The 24,829-nt window shown below is 40.5% G+C and overlaps 1 protein-coding gene across 1 annotated transcript in view; it reads left to right on the forward strand.

Moving 5' to 3' along the window:
* The window catches only part of LOC146074345 (dynein axonemal heavy chain 3-like), a 1,013,923-nt gene that overhangs the window by 837,305 nt on the left and 151,789 nt on the right, over positions 1-24,829 (forward strand). The window contains 1 exon segment of the mRNA XM_083182299.1: positions 21,391-21,555. Coding sequence (XP_083038425.1) covers positions 21,391-21,555 — 165 coding nt within the window.

Here is a 24,829-nt window from a genome sequence, read left to right on the forward strand (position 1 = left end):
CTTATGCACATATCTATTGATGTTGTCCTCCACTAACAGGGAGGTCTTATAGAGTAGCTGCTGACAACAGCGCAAACGAAGGTCTTTCTTTCACACACACACATATACAGGTTGAGTATCCCGTATCCAAAATGCTCGGGACCAGGAGAGTTTTGGATAACGGATTATTCCGTATTTCGGAATATTTTAATATTTCAATGATGTATTTTGAAGTATCTTGCATTTATGCTGTATAAACACATAATATACACACAAATATATTTTATTACCACATAAAATACACACAAATATATTTTAATTGTTCAAAAAACAAGGTTTCAAAACGTGAAACAAAATTTGTGTACTATCTCAGCACTGAATTTGAATGCCAAGCAATCATTGTCTTGCACATATATAGTGCCAGTTACATATCATGTCCCCAGTGATGCTGTTACAAATGTCCCCAGTGAGTTTTTAGCAAAAAAATAAATAAATTTCACTTTCTGGAAAGTCCGTATTTCGGAATAATTTGGATAACGGATATTCGGATACGGGATACTCGACCTGTATATATATATATATATATATATATATATATATATATATATATATATATATATATATATATATATATACTGTTTGGTGCCGGGCACACCACCAAATAGGGTTGCTTGTCGGGTGCCTTCATCAAAGTAGCATATAGACGGGAGAAGGATGCAGCACTCCAGACGAAATCTTCAAACAGCAAATAATTTTATTGTGCTCAGCAACGTTTCAATACAAATATGTATTATCTTCAGGCTCAATACAACAGTGGACAATCACATCTATATATATCAAACCTAAGTGACGTTTTTGCGTGAGAGGCGGTACTAAGACCCCGCCCCCCATCGCATCAGTGTGTAGGCTCGGTCTATCACTCAGCTGAATCCTATAATTAGGGTCAGCTGGCGACTTCCCTGCCAGATCACTGTCTCCAACACATAAAAAAATATATATACATAAGAAATAATAAAAATACAACAAGTGGCAAATCGGTAGGGTAATAAGAATGTATCACAGTACATATTTACGTAATAGTGGCCAATATAAAAATATGATACAGCATAAGCACATTGTACCATATTGTAAGGAAAAAAGTGAAATCAAAACAAAACATAGTATAAAACAAAACACTGATAGCAGCATAGGTGGACGGAGCGCCCATAACATAGCCAAGATATATCAAAAATGATAGGGCGGTATTAGAAATAAGCCTCAATTTAATTACAATAATATATTAGAACCCGAGTATTCGTTTAGACCTGCAGGGGATACTGTATTGAGTCTTGCGATCCAACGCGCCTCACATTTAAGTAGGAGAAGACCCCGATTCCCCCCCCTAATAGAAGGGGGAATGTGGTCAATCATCCTATACCTCAATGTGGACAGACCATGCTTGGCTGTCATAAAATGTCTGGAGACAGGTTGGTCGCTGGATCCTTTACTAATGGCGTTGCGTATCGATGATCGATGTGCGGCCATCCGTTCCTTAAAGGGACGTTCCGTCTTCCCAATATATGTTAATCCACAAGGACAAATAATTTGATATACTGTGAACGGTGTATTGCAGGTGAGGAGGTGACGAATAGGGATGGCCTTCCCCGTATGGGGATGATTGAATGATGCCCCCGGTATGAGAAAGTTACATGTAGCGCAAGTACAGCGAATACAACCTACCTTGCTGCTAATGTTTCTGGCACCAGCAGGTGAAGCATCTGCTTTGACCAGTATATCCCTTAAGTTTTTCGATCGTTTAAAACTAGGTAATAGGGAGGTTTTCGATAGGCCTATTCCTGGATCAGCCTGTATGATTGGCCAATGATTTCTCACAATTTTAACTATCTCAGGACTTTGATGGTTATACGTAGTTACCCATGGCAGTTTATCTTCCATGGTTTTCAATTGCGGTTTTGTCTGCAGTAGCGACGTGCGGTCCATTGCCATTACTTTGTCTTTGGTGGCCATGAGTTGTGTGAGAGGATACCCTCTAAGTCTAAAGCGCTCTATCATGGTGTCCATTTGTTTAGAAGCAATGATGGGATCGGATACAATGCGTCTAATCCTTAATAACTGAGAATAGGGGAGACCTCTAACAGTGGCTCTTGGGTGACAGCTATCAAATGCCAATAGATTATTTCTGTCAGTAGGTTTTGAGAACAAACAGGTAGATAATACACCATCTAACAAGTGGAGGGAAACATCAAGAAAGTGTATCTCATTATTGCTATGTACATAAGTAAATTTAATGGGGCAATCACCACTATTGTGCACATCAATGTACGTAGACAAGTCCTCAGGGGGACCTTGCCAAAATATCAAGAGGTCATCGATGTAACGATGATAACTGATGATTCTGCTAGAGATGTCTGGATTGTCAAAAAACATCGATTGCTCAAACTCAAACATAAAGACATTGGCATATGAGGGGGCTACCGCCGCCCCCATAGCCACGCCCACTAGTTGTAAAAAAAATTTGTTACCATAAAGAACTTTTTTGTTTATGGTAACAAATTTTTTTTACAACTAGTGGGCGTGGCTATGGGGGCGGCGGTAGCCCCCTCATATGCCAATGTCTTTATGTTTGAGTTTGAGCAATCGATGTTTTTTGACAATCCAGACATCTCTAGCAGAATCATCAGTTATCATCGTTACATCGATGACCTCTTGATATTTTGGCAAGGTCCCCCTGAGGACTTGTCTACGTACATTGATGTGCACAATAGTGGTGATTGCCCCATTAAATTTACTTATGTACATAGCAATAATGAGATACACTTTCTTGATGTTTCCCTCCACTTGTTAGATGGTGTATTATCTACCTGTTTGTTCTCAAAACCTACTGACAGAAATAATCTATTGGCATTTGATAGCTGTCACCCAAGAGCCACTGTTAGAGGTCTCCCCTATTCTCAGTTATTAAGGATTAGACGCATTGTATCCGATCCCATCATTGCTTCTAAACAAATGGACACCATGATAGAGCGCTTTAGACTTAGAGGGTATCCTCTCACACAACTCATGGCCACCAAAGACAAAGTAATGGCAATGGACCGCACGTTGCTACTGCAGACAAAACCGCAATTGAAAACCATGGAAGATAAACTGCCATGGGTAACTACGTATAACCATCAAAGTCCTGAGATAGTTAAAATTGTGAGAAATCATTGGCCAATCATACAGGCTGATCCAGGAATAGGCCTATCGAAAACCTCCCTATTACCTAGTTTTAAACGATCGAAAAACTTAAGGGATATACTGGTCAAAGCAGATGCTTCACCTGCTGGTGCCAGAAACATTAGCAGCAAGGTAGGTTGTATTCGCTGTACTTGCGCTACATGTAACTTTCTCATACCGGGGGCATCATTCAATCATCCCCATACGGGGAAGGCCATCCCTATTCGTCACCTCCTCACCTGCAATACACCGTTCACAGTATATCAAATTATTTGTCCTTGTGGATTAACATATATTGGGAAGACGGAACGTCCCTTTAAGGAACGGATGGCCGCACATCGATCATCGATACGCAACGCCATTAGTAAAGGATCCAGCGACCAACCTGTCTCCAGACATTTTATGACAGCCAAGCATGGTCTGTCCACATTGAGGTATAGGATGATTGACCACATTCCCCCTTCTATTAGGGGGGGGAATCGGGGTCTTCTCCTACTTAAATGTGAGGCGCGTTGGATCGCAAGACTTAATACAGTATCCCCTGCAGGTCTAAACGAATACTCGGGTTCTAATATATTATTGTAATTAAATTGAGGCTTATTTCTAATACCGCCCTATCATTTTTGATATATCTTGGCTATGTTATGGGCGCTCCGTCCACCTATGCTGCTATCAGTGTTTTGTTTTATACTATGTTTTGTTTTGATTTCACTTTTTTCCTTACAATATGGTACAATGTGCTTATGCTGTATCATATTTTTATATTGGCCACTATTACGTAAATATGTACTGTGATACATTCTTATTACCCTACCGATTTGCCACTTGTTGTATTTTTATTATTTCTTATGTATATATATTTTTTTATGTGTTGGAGACAGTGATCTGGCAGGGAAGTCGCCAGCTGACCCTAATTATAGGATTCAGCTGAGTGATAGACCGAGCCTACACACTGATGCGATGGGGGGCGGGGTCTTAGTACCGCCTCTCACGCAAAAACGTCACTTAGGTTTGATATATATAGATGTGATTGTCCACTGTTGTATTGAGCCTGAAGATAATACATATTTGTATTGAAACGTTGCTGAGCACAATAAAATTATTTGCTGTTTGAAGATTTCGTCTGGAGTGCTGCATCCTTCTCCCGTCTATATGCTACTTTGATGAAGGCACCCGACAAGCAACCCTATTTGGTGGTATATATATATATATTGAAATGTTTAATAATATTTATGCAATGTTTCAACATTTCTTTTTAAAAACAATGATAACATTCTGTCTTGTTTGTGGCCATTTAACATTGTTCTGGGAATCATTAACCCTTTGATTGCAAATGGAATTTGTCAAAATAGGTGTGAAAATTGCCAAGCAAACATTTTTATTCATTATAATGACCTGTAATGTTTACCTTATATAGAAAATATAATCTTTTTTTACAAGTTTTTTATTTGAATTTATATAACAAATGTGAGCAACGATGGAATTATTAGCAGATATTGTGCACATCTCTCACAGAGATGTCGGCACTCAAAGGGTTGAGCTCAATAAGAATGTGTCCAAAATTACTCATATACTGTACATTTCTTAATATTACTGATAAGATTTTTTTTTAACACACCCTACTTTAGCTTTTTCAGTCACATTGTAACATGGTGGGTATGTGCGCGTGGTGGTGGGCAGAGCCCACAGCCGGGACCGCTATTTAGAACGGCCATGAAACACCCTACACTGGCTCTGTTGACCTCCTCCGGCAATATAGATGAACTGGGGTGCCATCAAACAAAAACTTCCTAAAGCAAATTCAGGATACACAATAACTGACGGTACCCCAAAACAGGCGTAAACTCACAACCGTGGGCCTCTCCGTACCTAGGAGAGCCGGATTAAGGAAATAAATAGAACCAAGCACACAGGCAGCTCACCCACCGTAACAAAGAAAGTAACAGAACCAGGCTCCTTTGGAGCACTTACGTGACGAAACTGCGAACTCCAACACCACGGGATGGAGTAGTGCAGACCGAGAATGACTGGCAGGACTGGATGACAGCAATGCTGACCAGGACTGAACCAAGACCAGGACAGGACCAAACCAGGACGGGACTGAACCAAGACAGGACCAGGACGAACCGGACCAAGACAGGATGGAACCGGACCAGGACAGGACCAAGACGTGACTGGACAGGACCAAGACATGACCAGGACAAGACCAAAACATGACTAGACATGACAAGGGTGGGACCAAGACGTGATTGGACCAAGACAGCAGCATTGCCAGGACACACTGCAGTAAGCAATATCACCGGCAGGGCTGCACTGGGCCAGATCCCTTAAAAGGGATAGACTGGCCAATCAGCCCCTGATGTAAGACCAGCCCCCTGAGCTGCTTATTATCTTTTGGTGGCCAAGCGCAAACTGTATAGTCACAGCTTCCCCCGGCCGGGCGGATGTTACGTTTCCGGTGCCACAGCAGCACCACCGTCAGCACTGCTGATACACATTCCTAGCCCCCTGTTATACTTTACTTCACATAAAAATAAAATATATAGAGATAAAGCAATGTACTAATTTAATTATGCACCATCATAGAAATAGTATACTATTAGGTATTATTTAACAAACAGTAGCAATAGCACAGACAATTTAGAATACAAATAGTGATTCACAGACCACACTGGAAATGTTGGTTATGCATGTTACCATTGGACTTTTTCCCCAATTGTGGTGATAGAGCAGAAGTGAAAACAGAGGCTTAATGCATGCAGGATATAACAGAGAAACATTTAACAACTGGTTGCTGTGGGGGAGAGGAAGATTATATAAAATAATAGGGAAGGTTGGGATTAGTCAAGAGGAAACTGCACAGCCTAATCCCCAAAAGAAACCAAATCTTTTTTAAGTGCTTAATAAATTAATATTTTTAAAACAAAAATGTGATATTGAGATCTACAGTATATATATATATATATATATATATATATATATATATATATATATATATATATATATAAAAATTAACCTATATTAACCCGTTGCCCGTTGAGTGTCAAGTGGATTTGTCAAAATAGGTGTGAAAATTGCCAAGCAAACATTTTTAGTTATCATATTGTTCTGTAATGTTTACCTTATATAGGAAATATAATCTTTTTTTATACATTTTTTTATTTGAATTTATATAACAAATGTGAGCAATGCTGGCATTTTAAGTGGATATTTTGCACATCTCTCACACAATTTATGCAGTGCCTTACAATACAATATATGATATTTAATATTGGATAAATTACCTTTTGACCCTTATTTAATAGCCAGCATCTTACATGCGGGATTCCAAGAAGTTAGCCCATGTACTTAAAATGGCTCAAATTTTTTCAAAATGGTAGAGTATAACTTGCCAGACTCATGCCCATTCCTGAAATTCCCAGAATGCTAAATAAGGGCCTTAGGGGGGGGGGGGAGCAAATGCAATATAGTAAATACATTAGGACAGAATTCAAAAGGCAAGGTAGCAAGTCCAAGTGGTCTTGCTATACTAAACTGAAATTTTTTATATGGGATTTAAAAATCGTGATATTTTGTGAATAAAATCAAACATAAAATTGCACTCTGTATATTTCAAACAATCATTCCAATTTATATAAATGGGAGATAACCATAAACATACACAATCACCACCACTCAGCCTACAGGACTCACCCCATGTTATTTATGGTCATAATTCTGGGTTTCACAGTGGAACAGCAATGAATACCACTTTCCATTCTGACCTCTAACCCAGCTTCCAGCATTCAAGTGTACCCTTAATACAATTTTTTTTGCTGATATACAACCCTGCTAACTCTGAAGACTCTGCTCTCCACTGCCCTCTTTTACCCACTGTGTCTACCCTTATCAGCTTTAGTATGTAAGCTTGTATGAACAGAACCCACTCCCCATTGTTTTATATACAGAAATATGGCAACTGTAAAATGTAACTATGCATTTATGAGATATTGGCCCTGATTCTGGTTGATTCCCTCCCCCTGCGCGTTTACACAGCGTAGCGATGTTTTGTCTGTGTGCATGTGCATAAACACTTATGCTCATATGCGGAATCTTTGTGCAAACGGGTGCGGCAAATTATTCACTGGCACGATTATTATTCATCAACAGATGTTAGCTACCCATCCTCTTTCTGTACAAGGGTGCCGCAGATCTAAGTCAGCAGAGACTGACTAATGTAGGGTACACACCACGACGTCCCGCTCACGATGCACATCGTGAGCGGGACGTCAGTGTCTCGTCCGACCCGCTCACGGTGACGCGGGGGGGCACGACCCGCTCACGATGTGCACCGTGAGCGGGTCCGATCCGATGGTGACCCGCACCCGGCTGTATGGTCGTTCTTCAGATCCTACCTGCAGCAGGTAGGATCTGAATAACGACCGACCGATGCGCGGGGCCGCGCATCGGGATCGGACCAGAACAGGGAAAAAAAGGGCCCAATCTACCTACAATCTACATCCAATTGGTCGGAATTGGATCTAGATTGAGGGGATCGGGCCTTAGTCGTCCTGCTGTGTACCCAGCATTAGATTTGCGAGTGTTTGAGAAATCATTCAATGGTCGGCATTCATCAAATGATTTGTGCCGCAAATGGATGCGTGTGGGGGAAATCGGCGTGCATACGGCGAGATTAGCAGACTGGGGAATGTGATTCTTTTGACATTCGATTTCTTTATTTGTCATTTCAGAGATAAAGTACAAAAGCACGTAATGATTTCGGGATCCGAATCATACTACCTAAACACATTACAGTATGCACTTTTGTGCTAAAACTTTTACAATGATGTAGTTTGAATCTGAATACGGCATCCAATGTTTGGCGGTTTCCAACCACATCAAATATAAACCTTTACTAAATACCCACTGATATTTGCAAAACCGCACATCGTTTTTTCCTCACATCTTAAATCTTAAATACAGAATTCTATAGTGGAAATAGAGACTTTTTTTATGCTGCACTCCAAGGAAGTCAATGCACGTGACCAGAGGTATGGGGAATACTTACGAAACCCCGGATTAGAGAAGTGGAGATGCTGGCCATAGAAACCATTCAGATTCTATCTATTCTCTTCTAGAAGGTGCTAAATAAATAAGTGGGGCCAAATGTAATAGGGTGTGAGAATCAGAAAGTGAGAGATTTTGGGAGAGTCTTTTTTTTAAAGCAGCCATCAATTACGTGGCAAAATCATCCCGATTTTTCAGTGTAAATGATTGCCGCTTTGAAAAAATGGGAAAACTCTCCCAAAATCTCTCACTTTCTGATTATCACACCCTATTACATTTGCCCCGTGGAATCTGATTAGTTTACCTAGGCAGTATCTCCAATCCTATAAACCCACACTTTAGTAAATATACATTACAAAGTCCACTTCTTTCTGCTTATTACTGCATTATTCAATTCAATACAGTAGGATTGTAGCTTAAAGCTCTGTACACATGGAGCAATATATTGCTCAGTGTCTTGTTTACATCAGCGACCAGAGATGGTCGCTGATGAAAATGAGACACTGCCAGGGGAAGAGACAGGGAAACAGCTTACTACCAGGGGAAGCCGCTGGTCGCAGGAGCATGCTCCACCGACCACCCCAGTGGCGGGATGTTGTAAAATCCGCAGCCTCCCTTCGCCAGGCATCGCATTATTAATAACGGCATATGCTGTAACATATGCTGTTATTAATGCAAGGGACAGCTCTTGCGATAAAAGCTGTCCCTTGCGATGCGGTGCCGGCACTGAACTTCCGGGTCTGTGACCCGGGAGTCCATCTGCGCATGTGCAGAGTGACGGCGCCGGCCGCAGGGCATGCTGAGAGGATGTGACGGATCCCTCAAACAGCGCTGCGGTAAGAAGCCCATAGGCTTCTGCAGGGAATCGCCAGCTTTTGCTGGCGATTCCCTCTGCAGCGCTGCCACTGCGGAGGCACAGTACAGCATACAGAAATGCAGTAAAAACCCCGATAACGGGGTTTTTACCGCATTTCTGTGATAGAGAATCGCCCCCCAGGGCTGGTCATGGGAGCGCGCTCCTGGCAACTGTCGCCCCGTATACACTTAGCTTAGCGACCATATCCTTGGCAATAATTGCACCGTGTGTATGGGGCTTAAGAGGCCTCTGCATGGCATATCTGGCAACTTTGATTGAGCACTCAGAACTTGGATTAAAGTGCCTACATTTTATAGATGTTGCCCAGTGCCTGTATGCTGAGTGGTTGGTTTCCTAAGGAGCCATTTACTGTAGTTGTTGATGCACAAAATACACTTGAATATTACTGAGCATGCAATAATTAGATGAAATGAATCATCAAGATTGTATAATGGGGAATAGTTCATAAAGTTTGTATTTATTTAACCCTTTTATGTTCTGGATAATGCTTTAGGTTAACCAGTTAGTTCATGAATTATATATTTAAATTGCAGTTTAGCTGGTTCAACTTATCACCGTTCATTTATAATGTTTAAGCATATGCCCTCCATTCAGAGCTGGATTAAAACAAGTTTATTAGTTACAAAATCTTTTTTAAGTATTGCAGCTTTGTTCTGCTTGCTTTAATATTTCCTTTTTTGTGCCTCTTTCATGTAGTGCTCCTTTTACCATTATATTGCCTTTGTTGTGCCTTTGTGCTTATGATATCTTACATTTCACCGTGGGGTCTAATGTTAGAAATATGAAAGACCACAAAAAATCTTCACAAGTTGGTTTTAATGTCTTTAAGGGAAAGTAGGTATGATTAACAGCTTTGTACTGTATGGTAACTTGAGTCTTTTAGAAATCAAAGTTATTGCAATTAATCCACACATATGACTTTATTTTTATACCTAATCACAAATAGCATATTTATTATAAATCTCTCACAACACCAATGCTAATATATTGGCACTATTTTTACCTTTGCCACCCCTTATTTTTCTACATTAGGAAAATGGGATCAATTACATCGCTCCAACTTGATTCATTATTCACTTTTGATCACATGCAAAGCTGTAAAAAACACTTGCAAAACATGTAGTCATAGCAGATGCTAAAGAAAGCACCTTATAGCTATAACACAAGTAAAAGTACAATACATAATTAAATATTACAATCTTAATGCATTTCCAAAGTGGCAACTATCAAAAGTTGCTAACGTGTAACAGGGGCACATCTGCTAGGTTTACTAACTGCATAAGTTTTTTTAGCCATTTGTTTTCTAAAACAAATGAATGCTATAAAGTATCTGAAGAACTTAAAAAACCCTCTCTCTATATAAAAAACATTCTCTCTATATAAAAAATCTTGTGTGTGAAAAAAATGCTAAAACGCACATCCAAAAACATAGCATACTAGTTATAAGCCCATCAAAATGACAGCATCTACAATGTACTTTATCTTTGAGCTGTGACAATTTTTTACTTACACTTTGAGCTGTGACAGTTTTTTGCCCACAAACTCTCTACCTCCAATCTCTGTCTTCACAGCTCCCTCTCTCCATATCCAGCAAGTTTTAAATAGATCAGTGTCCTTGCAAAATCTGCTTTCACTTTCAAGGGGGTATTTTGGCCCGTCAAGTGTCTCTTGTCATCACTGATGATATATATATATATATATATATATATATATATATATACACACATACAGAGTACCACAACACTCGCCATCCCTGCGAATGGGGTGCAAACAGCACTCGCCATTCCCAGGTTGGGGTGAAAGTGGCCTGTGACCACATGCTTTAATAAATACAAATACAGGGACTCAACACTCTCCATAATGAACTAACTCACCTTAGTATACAATTAATCAAATAAATAATGGGGTTTTAGTTCATGAATTGATCAATGCATTTAAGCTTGCAGCCCATCGCCAAGGGACCCCATTTCACTGAAAGTCCTACACTAGCATTTGTTTCTCAAGAGCCTGCCAACTGCCGACACATCATAGCTAAAGTGGACATGTGTTTTTTCCTGGTTTAAAGCTCACCTGCCAAGTGCCTTATGGCTTTTAAAGATGAGGCAGTCACCTAACACAACACCTGACTTAGAATTAAAGGGGCAGCTGTAACAGGTTACAGATAAATTAGCTCATCTGGGGTGAAAGAGAAAGCTATGATCACAGTAACAAAGGTTAATAAAATTAACCCACATATATACACACATACAGAGTACAACAACACTCGCCATCCCTGCGAATGGGGTGCAAACAGCACTCGCCATTCCCAGGTTGGGGTGAAAGTGGCCTGTGACCACATGCTTTAATAAATACAAATACAGGGACTCAACACTCTCCATAATGAACTAACTCACCTTAGTATACAATTAATCAAATAAATAATGGGGTTTTAGTTCATGAATTGATCAATGCATTTAAGCTTGCAGCCCATCGCCAAGGGACCCCATTTCACTGCAAGTCCTACACTAGCATTTGTTTCTCAAGAGCCTGCCAACTGCCGACACATCATAGCTAAAGTGGACATGTGTTTTTTCCTGGTTTAAAGCTCACCTGCCAAGTGCCTTATGGCTTTTAAAGATGAGGCAGTCACCTAACACAACACCTGACTTAGAATTAAAGGGGCAGCTGTAACAGGTTACAGATAAATTAGCTCATCTGGGGTGAAAGAGAAAGCTATGATCACAGTAACAAAGGTTAATAAAATTAACCCACATATATACACACATACAGAGTACCACAACACTCGCCATCCCTTTCTCTTTCACCCCAGATGAGCTAATTTATCTGTAACCTGTTACAGCTGCCCCTTTAATTCTAAGTCAGGTGTTGTGTTAGGTGACTGCCTCATCTTTAAAAGATGTGCGCCAGTGGTGTCCAGGTGTGCACCACTGGCACAGCACCTCTGGAGCACACACACCCTCCCCCCAGATCCCCCTCACCTTTGCTCCGGCAATCAGTCTGCCGGAGCTCCCCTGCTATGACCCGCCCACCAGCCGCCGTCACTCATTTTACAGTGACGTCGGCAGCAGGCTCGGGTACGGTCGGCGCGGCTTGGGGGGACTCAGGCACCCGAGTCCTCCCGAGCCGCGAACATCCCGGCCTGCCGCCGACGTCACTGCTGAATGTGACAGGCGGCTTAGGCAGGGGTGAGAGCAGCAGCAAGGAAGCTCTGGCGTACTAACACCGGAGCGGAGGCGAGGGGGGTAGGGGGGCGGCTTCCAGCTTTCTGTGGTGGGTTTTGCTGGGTCAGGACAAACCTGCCCTGGTAGGTTTGTCCTGCCCAGCAAAACCCACCACTTAAGGGGTTAATCTGCCCCTGTAATGCCTCCCCAGACACATGTTAATGAAATTGTCAGATTTCCACAAATCTGACACCTTGATAAAGCAGTCAGTTAATACTGCGAAGCGCGTTGGTTATTGATGCTTTCTGGACCCAGTTTGGACAAAGATCACTTCACCTACACCTAAAGACCTTCCTTCACCTGCTTATTTGTCTGGTCCTATTCTTTCAATCCTTTGGAAGTCCCATGCCCGTTCCGTCATGAACACATGATCACTCGCAGCAGTGAGGACTCCCAAGCTGGCTAATTTTATCTCCTGCCATCGGTTTGAGGCCATTACATCACTACCAGGATACCATAAAGCTGCTAATAAGGACTCCATCATTCAAACCATCATTGGCTCAGTGCAGGTTCCACATTTGTGACTATTCCTATTGGGTCCATCAATTAATTGGTTTAATTATTTTTATTACTTTTAGAGTATTTTAATTGTCATTAAATATATTATTCATTGATTTACTTGATCTATCTGACCTTTATTGTCAGAGCTGCTTTTTTCTATATCTTTATTTTTCAGTATGTCAACTTGTCCTACTTTTATAAACCTGCATTAATCTGCCCCTGTCATGCTTTCCCAGACACATGTTAATGAAATTGTCAGATTTCCACAAATCTGCATGGGCCCTTGTGTTTGTAGCCTCTTTTTTGGACATGCACCGAGCAATTTACATATTATATGCTACACAAACTGGCATACTATAGGTCTCCCTCTGCATCTGCCTCTTAGATCACGTCTTGTTTCTGAATTCTAAATATAGGTGGTTTCTTTTTTACCTTTTCATTGTCACATAAAACTGAAGTAGCTTTAGCGGTCTGTATTCTGTTACTGTTACTTTACATTTTAACCAACAAATCTTTCCCCAACTATAAGAAAATGGATTGTCTTTTTTTCTCAAGCGCTGGATTTGTAGAATAAATTCTGTGGTTTCTCATTCAGTCAGCAGAGTTTGTAAGATGAAAGAGTGTTGGGGTTTGCTATATCTTTTTCTTATCTTTTTAGGTGACATCTTGTCTTCCTCTAACTTAAACATCAATGCTCTCTAACTCTTTTCACTCCAACTCTTTGCTTTAAACTTGAATTTTTTAAGCTGTGGGAGAATGTGACAGGCGGAATAATGTCAAACCGCTCCAGAGCCTGCTTAATATTTTAACATGTTTACTTATGTAGTACAGTCTTTTCCTTATATCGCAGTTTAGTTAACGAGCAAATATATCTGATGCTTGATCTCGTATATTATCTCTGATCAAGGCACCTTTTTCTAAGACTTTTGAAAAAATATAATATGTAGTATGAAGTAGTGTTACTGAACATTATTTATTGACATATACAACTAAGGTGATCAGCAATGTTGTGCTTATTTATTTATGAAACTTGTTTACGAATGTGTTGGGAATAACAAAACTTTTCATTTGTATCTGTGTCTCTAGTGGGGCCCAAGCATCCACAGAGTATCTGGCCAATTCCCGGTTCTCCCTATATCTGGGTTGGGGGAATCAGGGGAAACATGTTGGAAAAAATGATCATGATTGGCATGTCTGGGAATTTAAACATGTGGATTTTTACTATTTTGCAAAAAAATGGCAGTATATTGGCCTTGGGAAATGGAGATAAATGTATGGTCCTCATAGGTTAAAGAAGTTTGATATTATACTTTTAGGGTCAAACCTGCTCAATAAAATATTATTTTTCAATGCATATGTCGCTTCCACTGTTATCTGATGACTAGACCACAGTATGGGTTGGGGAGCTTTGTCTCATACGGTTACCTAGAATGGCATTTTTAGTTAGCACTTACCTAAAATGGGACACACTTTTGCACCTTGAAAAAGAGCACTGTCAGTTGAAATGCATAGGTCATTTCACTCTGGTATACAGGAGTAGATTTGTGGCAAAACTGGATTGAAAGGTCATCTGGCCGTCGCTAAACTTTCACAGTATAATAAAATGGCTATCAAGTTTCAAACGCAGTGCAGGTTAAGTAGATACCTCTTTGTTCGTCATATACCTTGAATGGCAATCTAAACTTCGTTCAAACTCTTGTGTCAAGTCACCGCAAATACATCCAGTGTTTCCTTGGGTTGCTCAGCTTCTGCCAACATAGAACCACTGAGTCTCTTGACCCAAGCAGCCCCACACCTTCTTGCTGCATCATGATGTCCAGTGTTTACATATCCAGTGTTTATGGCTGACATAGGGAGCCTTTTAGCTTCTGTAGAGATACAACTTTATACTTTATTAATGGGGTGGACTGTTGTTAGGAGGACTAAACAAAGCATTTAAGGGGCCACAAAAGCATGGCCTGTAGCCAACTATTGCTGTCACCAGCCTCTTGTGATATCACCTATTTAGGAAAAATGGTGGCAGTACCTATGCCACAGTAATCCACTTATTGACACTTATTATTAATTAAATAAAGGCTTAATTTCATTGAAAGTTTTTTACATTTTATATTGCATTTTCAGTAGTTTTGGGGTAATTTTTCTTTATATTTTATATTATTTATTAAACCACACTTGTATAACTTCTAATATAATATAATAAAATAACAACAAATCTTATCATTGTTGTATTTACTTATGCTCCTTAAGTATTGACTGTGGGTCATCACCTCCTTAGCTCAAACAATTGCTGTCTCCATAACCTGGACTTGCTGAACTTCACTTGACATTTTACAATAATGTTAACTTCCACTGTGCCCTCACCCCTGCCCTCCTATCCCTTCCAGATCCATTGCATTTCTATTTACCAGCACATCTACCAATATCCTAAGTACATAGTTCACAGCACAGCACGTACCTCTCCATTTCCTACCTTTCTCCTGTGCACTATAAAATTCCAGATTCATCTGTAACAAACCACCCACTATAAATTTCCTCTTTATCTCCAGTCCTCCGGTCACACTACTTTAGTACCTGTTGCCTGACATCCAGTGCTTCATCCTCCTGATGCCTCCAGATTGTGCACACTTTTGAACCACCACCCATGTCCACATTACTCCAGATACCTTCCTGACCATATCCTTCACCTATGCGACTGGATCAATACTTCTATATTGATCTCACCATTGTCTATGCCACAATGCTTGATTTTTTTCTTAGATTTTCTTCCTGTAACCCCCATCTTATTATAAACCTCTACTATTTGCACACCCTGCTAGCAGACAGCTACACAGTGCTCCTAAAAGTGCCCATACAGGCAGGGCCGTCTTAACAGCAGTGTGGGCCCCTGGGCAAAGCAAAGCATTGGGGCCTTACCCATTCTCCCCTCCTAGGGGTGGGGGATGCTATCAGCAGCAGCTTTGATGTCCCACGGGTGGCAGGGGGTGATTTATATTCCATTCAACATGTAGGACCTGGAGCAGTAACTTCTGGTAATTACTCCTTTACTGCCCAGGTGGTGGGAGGGTAAACACTAACGTGGGGAAGGGGGCACTGAGCTGATTGAAGGGTCCCTTATAAATGACTTCCAGGGAGGGTGTTTTATATGCAGGGGAAGGTTGGATAATGGAGTGGGCTTAATATTCATCATTTTCCGGTGGAAGGCCAGCTTGTTTCACTGCAGATATTTCCATTATCTGGAAATAGATTTCTTAGCCTTCAATAGTATAAAAACCTAGAGTCCCAACTTTCAGGAGGTGCTGGGAACTTGGGGATCAGAGATCAGGAGCCAGAGCAATCCATTGACAAAAATATAAAACTGTACACCAGACGTTTGGAGCTGGAGCAGGGACCGGCTGCTGGAAGGCTGATGTCTCTGGTTCTGGGCATGATAGAGACAAGCCGCTAATGTTGACAGAAAGGGAAGAGTCCCAGCTTTTGGAAAATACTCTCAGAAAAACTCTAATTCAGAGAGAACCTGAGAAATATGACTGGGAATTGCAATGAACAGGTTGGATGTGGACTGTGCTTTGAAGTTGGATATCTCCCGTTCCCCAGGGCTGATTTTCAAAATTCTGGTATGCCTGGAAAAAAGGGAATCTCAGCTATCAGCATAGGGCCCTCATACACCTGGGGCCCCTGAGCAAAAGTGTCCATTAAGCCCATATGAAAAGACGGCCCTGCATACAGTGTACAATTATTGTATACAATTTAGACTAGAATACATCGCATCACATAGGTTTTGCGATGAGATGAGATCTAGTACAAAAAGTATATGCAGCACATACTTTTTGAGCTGTGCGATGAGATGTGTGAAGGGAGCGCGCATCTCATCCCACCCAGCAATTGTACCATGTACGGGCACCTTTAGATGGCTGTAAAGCAACTTTGAAAAATTTAATAAAATGATTAATATTAATGATTAATATTATGATTATTGTTGTTATTATTATTTATACTGCATGGAAAATGTTGGTATATTAATTTTATGATAACAGACAATGTAGATCAGTGTATCCCAATCTTGGTCCTCAAGTCCCCTCAACAGTTTAGGTTTTTAGGTCACCTAGCAGGTACCACAGGTGCACTCATTATTCACTGACACATTTTGAAGATTCACAGGTGGAGCTAATTGTTTCACTTGTGATATCAGTAGATATCTGGAAAAACATGAACTGTTGTGGGTACTTGAGGGCCCAGTTTGGGAACTACTGGTATGGAAATATAAAACATTAAATGCCTCTCTAGTTGTCAAGATATTTCGGTACTTGTTTCCTAGCACGGCCCCCATTGCATCATATACCATAAGACTAAATATAGTATGCGATGCGATGCAACGTGATGTTGTACAATAAAAAATGGTATGGCATCTTATGAACGCCAACCAGAAGCGTGGCGAGCGGCGGCGATACGCGTCCTCCAACCTTTTCATTCCCCCAGTATACACGTCGGCGTGGAGTTGATTTTAAATAATGTGACGAGTGCAGCGAGCCACCGAGCCCGAAGCGTGGCGAGGGGACGCGGAATACATGTAAAGTAATACGTGTCCTCTCGTGGGGCTCGCTGCGCTCGCCACACTTCGGGCTCGGTGGCTCGCTGCACTCGCCAAACTATCTAAGATCAGCGCCACACCGACGTGGATAGTGGGGGTATGAAAAGGTCGGAGGACGCATACCGCCGCCCCTCGTGGGCTCGCTGTGCTCGCCACGCTTGGGGTTCGTGTTGATAGTGGGGGTGGCGTGGGGGTGCATTTAACATTGTAAGCACCCACTAGGGTGCATATACAATTAAAAATCGTATTGGGGGTGCATTAAACATTGTAAGCACCCATTAGGGTGCTTATAGAATTAAAAATCATATTGCATCTCATTCATCGTATGCGGCTATATGGCATGCGATGCATGCGATGGCATGCGATGCCATAAGATGGAAATCTTGGTCGCCGTGCTAGGAAACAAGTACCGATATTTCTTTTGAATTTGTCTTTTTTTATATTGTTTAACTTGTATTTTAGTAACCCTTGAATACTTGAATGCAGTGATAAATTGGGGGTTAGCTCAGCCAGTCAAATTTAATCAAACATATTTAAAAATCTGACTGTCCAAATACCATTATAGGCCTGTGTGTGTTTGTGTTTCTCCATCCCTTTTGATGTGTGTGATATGGTATTCTTAACCCACTACAAATCTGTACAGGCTAGCTATGCAGACAGACTTGGAGGTAAGAGGACCCTGCTGCAATCTTACAATCTATAGGGAAATAAGAGGGAAACACAAGGACAGGCAACAGTAATAGCATAGCAGACTTATTAAGTTGCAAGTCCAGAAGGGAAGCTATTTAATACATAAGTGCCTCAGAGGGTAATGTGTGTGGTAGTTAAATACGATAAGCTTGTCTAAAGAGGTGAGTTTTCAAGGAACGCTTGAAAGTTTGGAGGGTAGTGGAGAGTCTTATTGTGCATGGAAGGGCATTCCATAGAGTGGGAGCAGCCCGATGAAAGTCCTGTAATAGTGAGTGGGAGCAAATGATCCATGCAGAGGATAGACACAGATCTTGTGCATAGCGGACTGGTTGAGTTGGGTGATATTTTGAGATAAGTAAAGAGATATATTCTGGTGTAGTATGGTTAATATCTTTATATTGGAGTAGACATATTTAATATAGAATACAGTAAAATACAGGCAACCAATGGAGGGACTGGCAGAGCGGATCAGCAGATGATGAATGTCTTGCTAGGAAGATCAGCCTAGCAGCAGCATTTAGAATGGATTGCAGTGGTGAAGACCAATTAGGATACAATTGCAATAGTCGGTACTTGTTTCCTAGCACGCGCCAGCGATAAAAATTGTATCCATCGGGACCCCAAATCGCATGCGATGGACGCGATGGACGTGATTTTTACATTGGAATCAATGTAAAATGGTCCCTGAGACCCGATTTTACATTGGCCCCAATGTTAAATGGCCCCCAGACCCCAATTTTTATTGTTTCCCAACCCTGATGGCGCAAATGCCCCCCCCACCATTGTTAACGCCACCCCACGATGAATGCCAACCCGAAGCGTGGCGAGCGCAGCGAGCCCGTGAGGGGCGGCAGTACGCGTCCTCCGACCTTTTCATACCCCCACTATCCACGTTGGCGTGGAGTTTATTTTATATAGTGTGGTGAGCGCAGCGAGCCACCGAGCCCGAAGCATGTTGAGCGCAGCTAGCCCCGCGACGGGACGCGGATGACTTCACATATATTCTGCGTCCCCTCGCGGGGCTCGCTGCACTCGCCATGCTTCGGGCTCGGTGGCTCGCTGCGCTCGCCACACCATATAAAACCAACTCCACGTCGACGTGGATAGTGGGGGTATGAAAAGGTCAGAGAAAGCGTAACGCCGCTCCTCGCAGGCTCGCTGCGCTTGCCACGCTTTGGGTTGGCGTTCATCGTGGGGTGGCGTTAACAATGGGGGGCATTTGTCATGTAAAATACCCATAAGGGTGGGTATACAATGAAAAAACGGGTCCATTGGACCATTTAACATTGTTCCCTGTGTAAAATCGCGTCCATCGCATCGGTCGCATCGCATGCCTTAACATAAGGCATGCGATGGACGCGATTTTTAATTGTTGGGGAAAAGGCTAAAAATAGCCCTTAAATCACGTCGGTCGCGTCCATCGCATACCTTAAGTTAAGGTATGCGATCACCTACGACGGGCGCCGTGCTAGGAACACAATAGGAACACAAGTACCCAATAGTCAATGCGGGCTATAATAAGTGCATGGATAAGAGATTTAGTAGTGTCTGGTGTAAGATAGGGTTGTATTTTGGATATGTTTTTAGATGCATATAACATGATTTTGAGACAGATTTAATGTGGGGAACAAAGGACAGTTCAGAGTCGAGGATGACCCCTAGGCAACAAGCTTGTGGGGTAGGGTAGATTGTCAAGTTGTCAACATTTATGGAGATATCAGGATGGTAGATGTTCTTGGCTGTTAGGAATATAATTAATTCCATTTTGGAAATATTGCGCTTGAGATGGTGAGAAGACATCCAAGATGAGATGGCAAATAGGCATTCAGAGACTCTGCCCAAAACCACTGGTGATAACTCTGGGGTTGATAGATTTGAGGATCGTCAGCATACAAGTGATACTGAAATCCAAAAGAGCTGTATCATTAAAACCTAGGGAGTACAGTGTTTATATGAGTGTGATAGACATTGTCAAATGCAGCAGAAAAATATAGAAGAATGAGTAGTACGTAATGGCCTTTGGACTTAGCAGTGATCAGATCATTCAACACTTTAGTCAGTGCTGTCTCAGTGGAGTGTTGGGAATGAAAGCCTGACTGAAGTGGGTCTAATAGGGTGTGAGAGTTTAGAAATTGTGTGAGGCAAAAGTGGACAATTCTATCATGTAGCTTGGAGAAGCAAGGAAGCTGAGAGATAGGATGGTAGTTAGAGAGAGGGTTAGCATCAGAATTATGATTTTTTAGAATGGTAGTAATCCCTGCATGTTTGAAGAGAGAAGGAAAAGTACCAGTAGCAAGAGAGAGTCTGCTACACGTGGCAAAGTTACAATTTGACCATGATGTTTGGTGCTTTTTATAGATAGCATAGAATTGTGTTCTGGAGCTTGAGTGCTGAAACATACGTAGAATTAAATGATTGCCATTATTTCACCTATTTCCCTTGTCTTCCTTATCGCACCCTATAACATTTACTGCTTGTAAGACAGGTTTTTCCACTTACTTTAATGTGTCACAACTCTGACTTGAGACTGCCACAAATGCTAAAAAGAAAAATACTCTAACATGCCAATGTGACACTACAGTTAATATAAAAAGAAAAAAAGAAAGCTCAGTAAAATAGAGAGAACATTGCCATGGTAACTAATGTCTCACTACTGACTTGATTCAGTAAAATATATCTGCATTAATTTCATTTCATTTTATTGTAATTGTAGAGCGCACATTTTTACTATAGCTGGGCTTTCATTAAAAGGGGATTTACACCTTCAAATAATCTTAACTCAAAGACTTGTACAAACCCTCCTGAAACTTTTACTGGAATTCTTGCTAAAAAAATAAAAAAATCAAGTAAGTTCTATGTAGTAGCAGTTGTACAAATGTAAGATAACAGAGACAACAATATGGGTTGCAAAGGATGTACAGTGGCAGAGAGGTTGGAATAACAATAATAACAATGACAATGGGCACTCTCTTGAGTAGCATGATTTGGGGCAGAAATTATACAGAATTAATTTAAAAAACAAACTTGTCTTTTTCTTCTGATGCAAGCCAAGATGTCCCTCCTCTAACTATGAAAAGTGTAAATTGTAATATATAATTCCCTTGCTTACACAGCATTGTAGTGTGAACTATATAGTCACATTTAGCCTTAACATTTTTGTATATTGTTTATTTGTTTATTTGGGACAAAAAGGATGTTTATTTAGTGCATTTATTATATTCTTAGGAAAACAATCTGAATTTGTCATTAATTACTGTTATTTTATTTCTTAGGAATTTGATAAAGACAATATTCCATCAAAGGTTATTGCCCAGATAAGAAAAGATTTTATCAGCAATCCAGAGTTCCAGCCAGCTGTCATTAAGAATGTGTCTTCAGCCTGTGAAGGGCTTTGTAGCTGGGTCAGGGCCATTGAAGTCTATGACAAGGTTGCCAAGGTAACGACTGTGTCCTAAGATTCTTCATAGCCATCAAACTTTTATCTTGTTAAATTTGTATAGGCAAAGCACAGTGAGATGAATGTTAATACAATATAAGAACAGCTGGGTTCTTTTTACCTTATTTATTTATACATGCTTGGTTAGTTTCCTATTGTCAGTCCATAGATGTACAGTGTAGTGTAAGTGCACATATATTAAACACACACCATCTATCTATATATTCAGAGGTGCAGATATATTATCAAGATGCAGTATATTTATATTTAATTTATATAGTTTAAATTATGGTCAACATTCTCTATCTTTCTATCTATCTATCTATCTATCTATCTATCTATCTATCTATCTATCTATCTATCTATCTATGTATCTGGCTGTAGCAGGTGATTATTGATTTATAGTTTATTAATGATTGGTTGTTATTTGTTACAGATAATCTACTATGTATTTATTGCAGTGTTGTTATCAATTTGTATTTTGTTTTTCTGATACAGTAGATCTTTACTAAGTTTATATCACAATTAAAGGGTTAATAAAAATAACATATGCAGTGCAGCGTGTGGATGCCAAAATAATGTATGGTTATGTTCCCAGGGGATCAGTTATGTTATTTGTCTAGCACAGTTCTTTGTTTGCTGCCTGAAGAATGACAGTTTGATTACTAAGATCCCTGGCTGAAAGAAGATCTCTCATTGGGATGTCAATCTTTGTTGATTATCCGTCCAGGAATATCTGTCTTTATTTCAGTGTCATCCATATATTCCAAGGTTTTTTAATATCCTTATCAGAGGTATCTCATGCCCGTCTTGTATTATTTGTACTCATTGCAATAGAACCATATTGCTTCAATACATGCAAATGATAAATCTAGTCTAAAACTTTGTTTTCATCATGGACACATGCATACTACTTATGAAACAATTGCAAGGTGAACAAGAAGGTTCACTTTACAGTTAAGCATAGACCAGGATCTATAAAAATAATAGAAAAGAGGGCATGGGAGCCTACCATATAATGCAAGTGAATGAAGTTGATACAATAGCAGAGACAATAAGGGGAGAGAGTGGGAATATAGGGTGGGGGAAGGCTGTGACTGAGAAATGTTGACATTCTTGGAAGACTTGTAGGCTTTGGAAAACAGATGAGTTTTTAAAGAGGTTTAATATGTACAATGCTCATCTGATTGGTAATACAGGTTGAGTATCCGGTATCCGGACATCCCTTATCCGAATTATTCCAAAAACCGTGGTTTTTGGAATCATTCGAATTTTTTTTTTTTTTTAACCCCCTAACCCTCTTTTCATACTTACCAAGTCCCCGGGCGTCCACAGCAGGCCTCCGGCATCTTCTCCAGGGTCTCCAGCGGTCCCAGGAATGCATTGCGCGAGTGTGCACGCGCGCCGGTGACGCCCGGGGACCGGACTGCGCGGACGCCGAGGGACGCCCGGGGACCATCAGGGGACAGGTAAGTATGGCAGCAAAAAATTATTCTAAAAACCGGAAAATTCCCCTATCCGAAATGCTCGCGGTCCCGAGCATTTCGGATAGGGGATACTCAACCTGTAGCAGTATATTCCATTGGCGGAAGCTATATGGTAGATGTTTTTGAGAGGAAATTAGGATGACAATAACAGTGGGTGCCAAAAACTTTGTGTTACTGGTACTTGGTTACACCAAGACTCAATGTAGTAGTCATTTTGTAGTAAAAATGTATCATATGGTAACTGTAGAATGCAACACGTACTAGGGCAACAGATAATAATATGCAGGATGTCATCCCAATGATAACCTTCCAGCAAAGTGTTAAATCTAGATGAAATAGAATGAGTTGAGTAGTCAATAAGTCGAGGTGAGGTACACTGGCAATGGTGGGTACACGCAGCAGTAAATAAGCAGAGAGTACAGGCAACTCTCACACTTCAGAGCATCACAGTAATAATAAGAATAGACATGAGATAATTTATTTGCAATGCTATGACCTCAAATCAGAATATTCATATAGGAGCTGCTAGATAGATAGATCTATTCAGAGCATGATGTGTATTTAGATATACTTTCATTTAGATTAATGTATTAGTATTTATATGCACCTGATTGTGTTTGTCGATTTTTAAATCCACTGCCAACCCTTCAAAAGAAAAAACAGTCATCTACTGATGCTGAGTAGTAATAAAGTACCACTAATACTGCAGAGAGCAGGATACGGGAAGAAAAAGGGTAGTGGCTGATGTATGTAGCTAAGGCAGGCATGTTCAAACTGTGGCGCTCCAGCTGTTGTAATATATACATCCCAGCATGCCCTGCCATAGTTTTAGCATTTCCTAATAGCAAAACTGTTGCAAGGTATGATGGGATTTGTAGTATGACAACAACAGCAGGGACATAGTTTGGACATGCTTGAGCTAAAGATAAGGGGTTCATTTGAAGTTATATATATAGAAGAAATCACATAGTTATATATATAGAAGTCACATAGACGAAACGCGTTGGGCAATCCTTCCTACTCCAAAGATAAGCACCTTTCTCTATTTTATTTTAGAATCCTGTCTTTTTACAAAAAAAAATTTTTATACCAAAAAGTTTTTTAAAAAAAATATTTTTTTAGCGATCATTGTTTACTTGTTTCTTTTATACCGAATTTGTCAACTAATAAAAAATTTTTATATCTATAAACCCGCTTATATATATATATATAGAGAGATATTTTAGCTCTTTTACAATAATTAGTCGCTGATATCTTTATACATTACTTTTTATATTTATATATATATATATATATATATATATATATATATATATATATATATATAGAAGCGAAGATGCCAGGCACGACCTCCGTATACGTTTCAGCCCGGGTGCCCGCACAGCAGGGGATGTAGATAGGGCAAGAATGTGCAGCACTCCACGGCAGTAAAGTAGTAAAAAAGCTTTTAATTTCCAAACAACGTTTCAATATCGATTAGATATTATCATCATCAACCTGATGATAATATCTAATCGATATTGAAACGTTGTTTGGAAATTAAAAGCTTTTTTACTACTTTACTGCCGTGGAGTGCTGCACATTCTTGCCCTATATATATATATATATATATATATATATATATATATATATATAGCAAACACTTGTGTCCGGCACTCCAACAATCTTTATAATCCACCTTCAGCGGGTGCCCGCATCCACGGCTAAGACAGCGTATGTAGGGGACAATGATGCAGCACTCCAGCTTGGTACAAAGACGTGATTTAATAATTAGCTCTTATAGCTACG

Source organism: Crinia signifera, chromosome 4 (assembly GCF_055691185.1).
Source record: "Crinia signifera chromosome 4, ASM5569118v1, whole genome shotgun sequence".
NCBI lineage: Eukaryota > Metazoa > Chordata > Amphibia > Anura > Myobatrachidae > Crinia > Crinia signifera.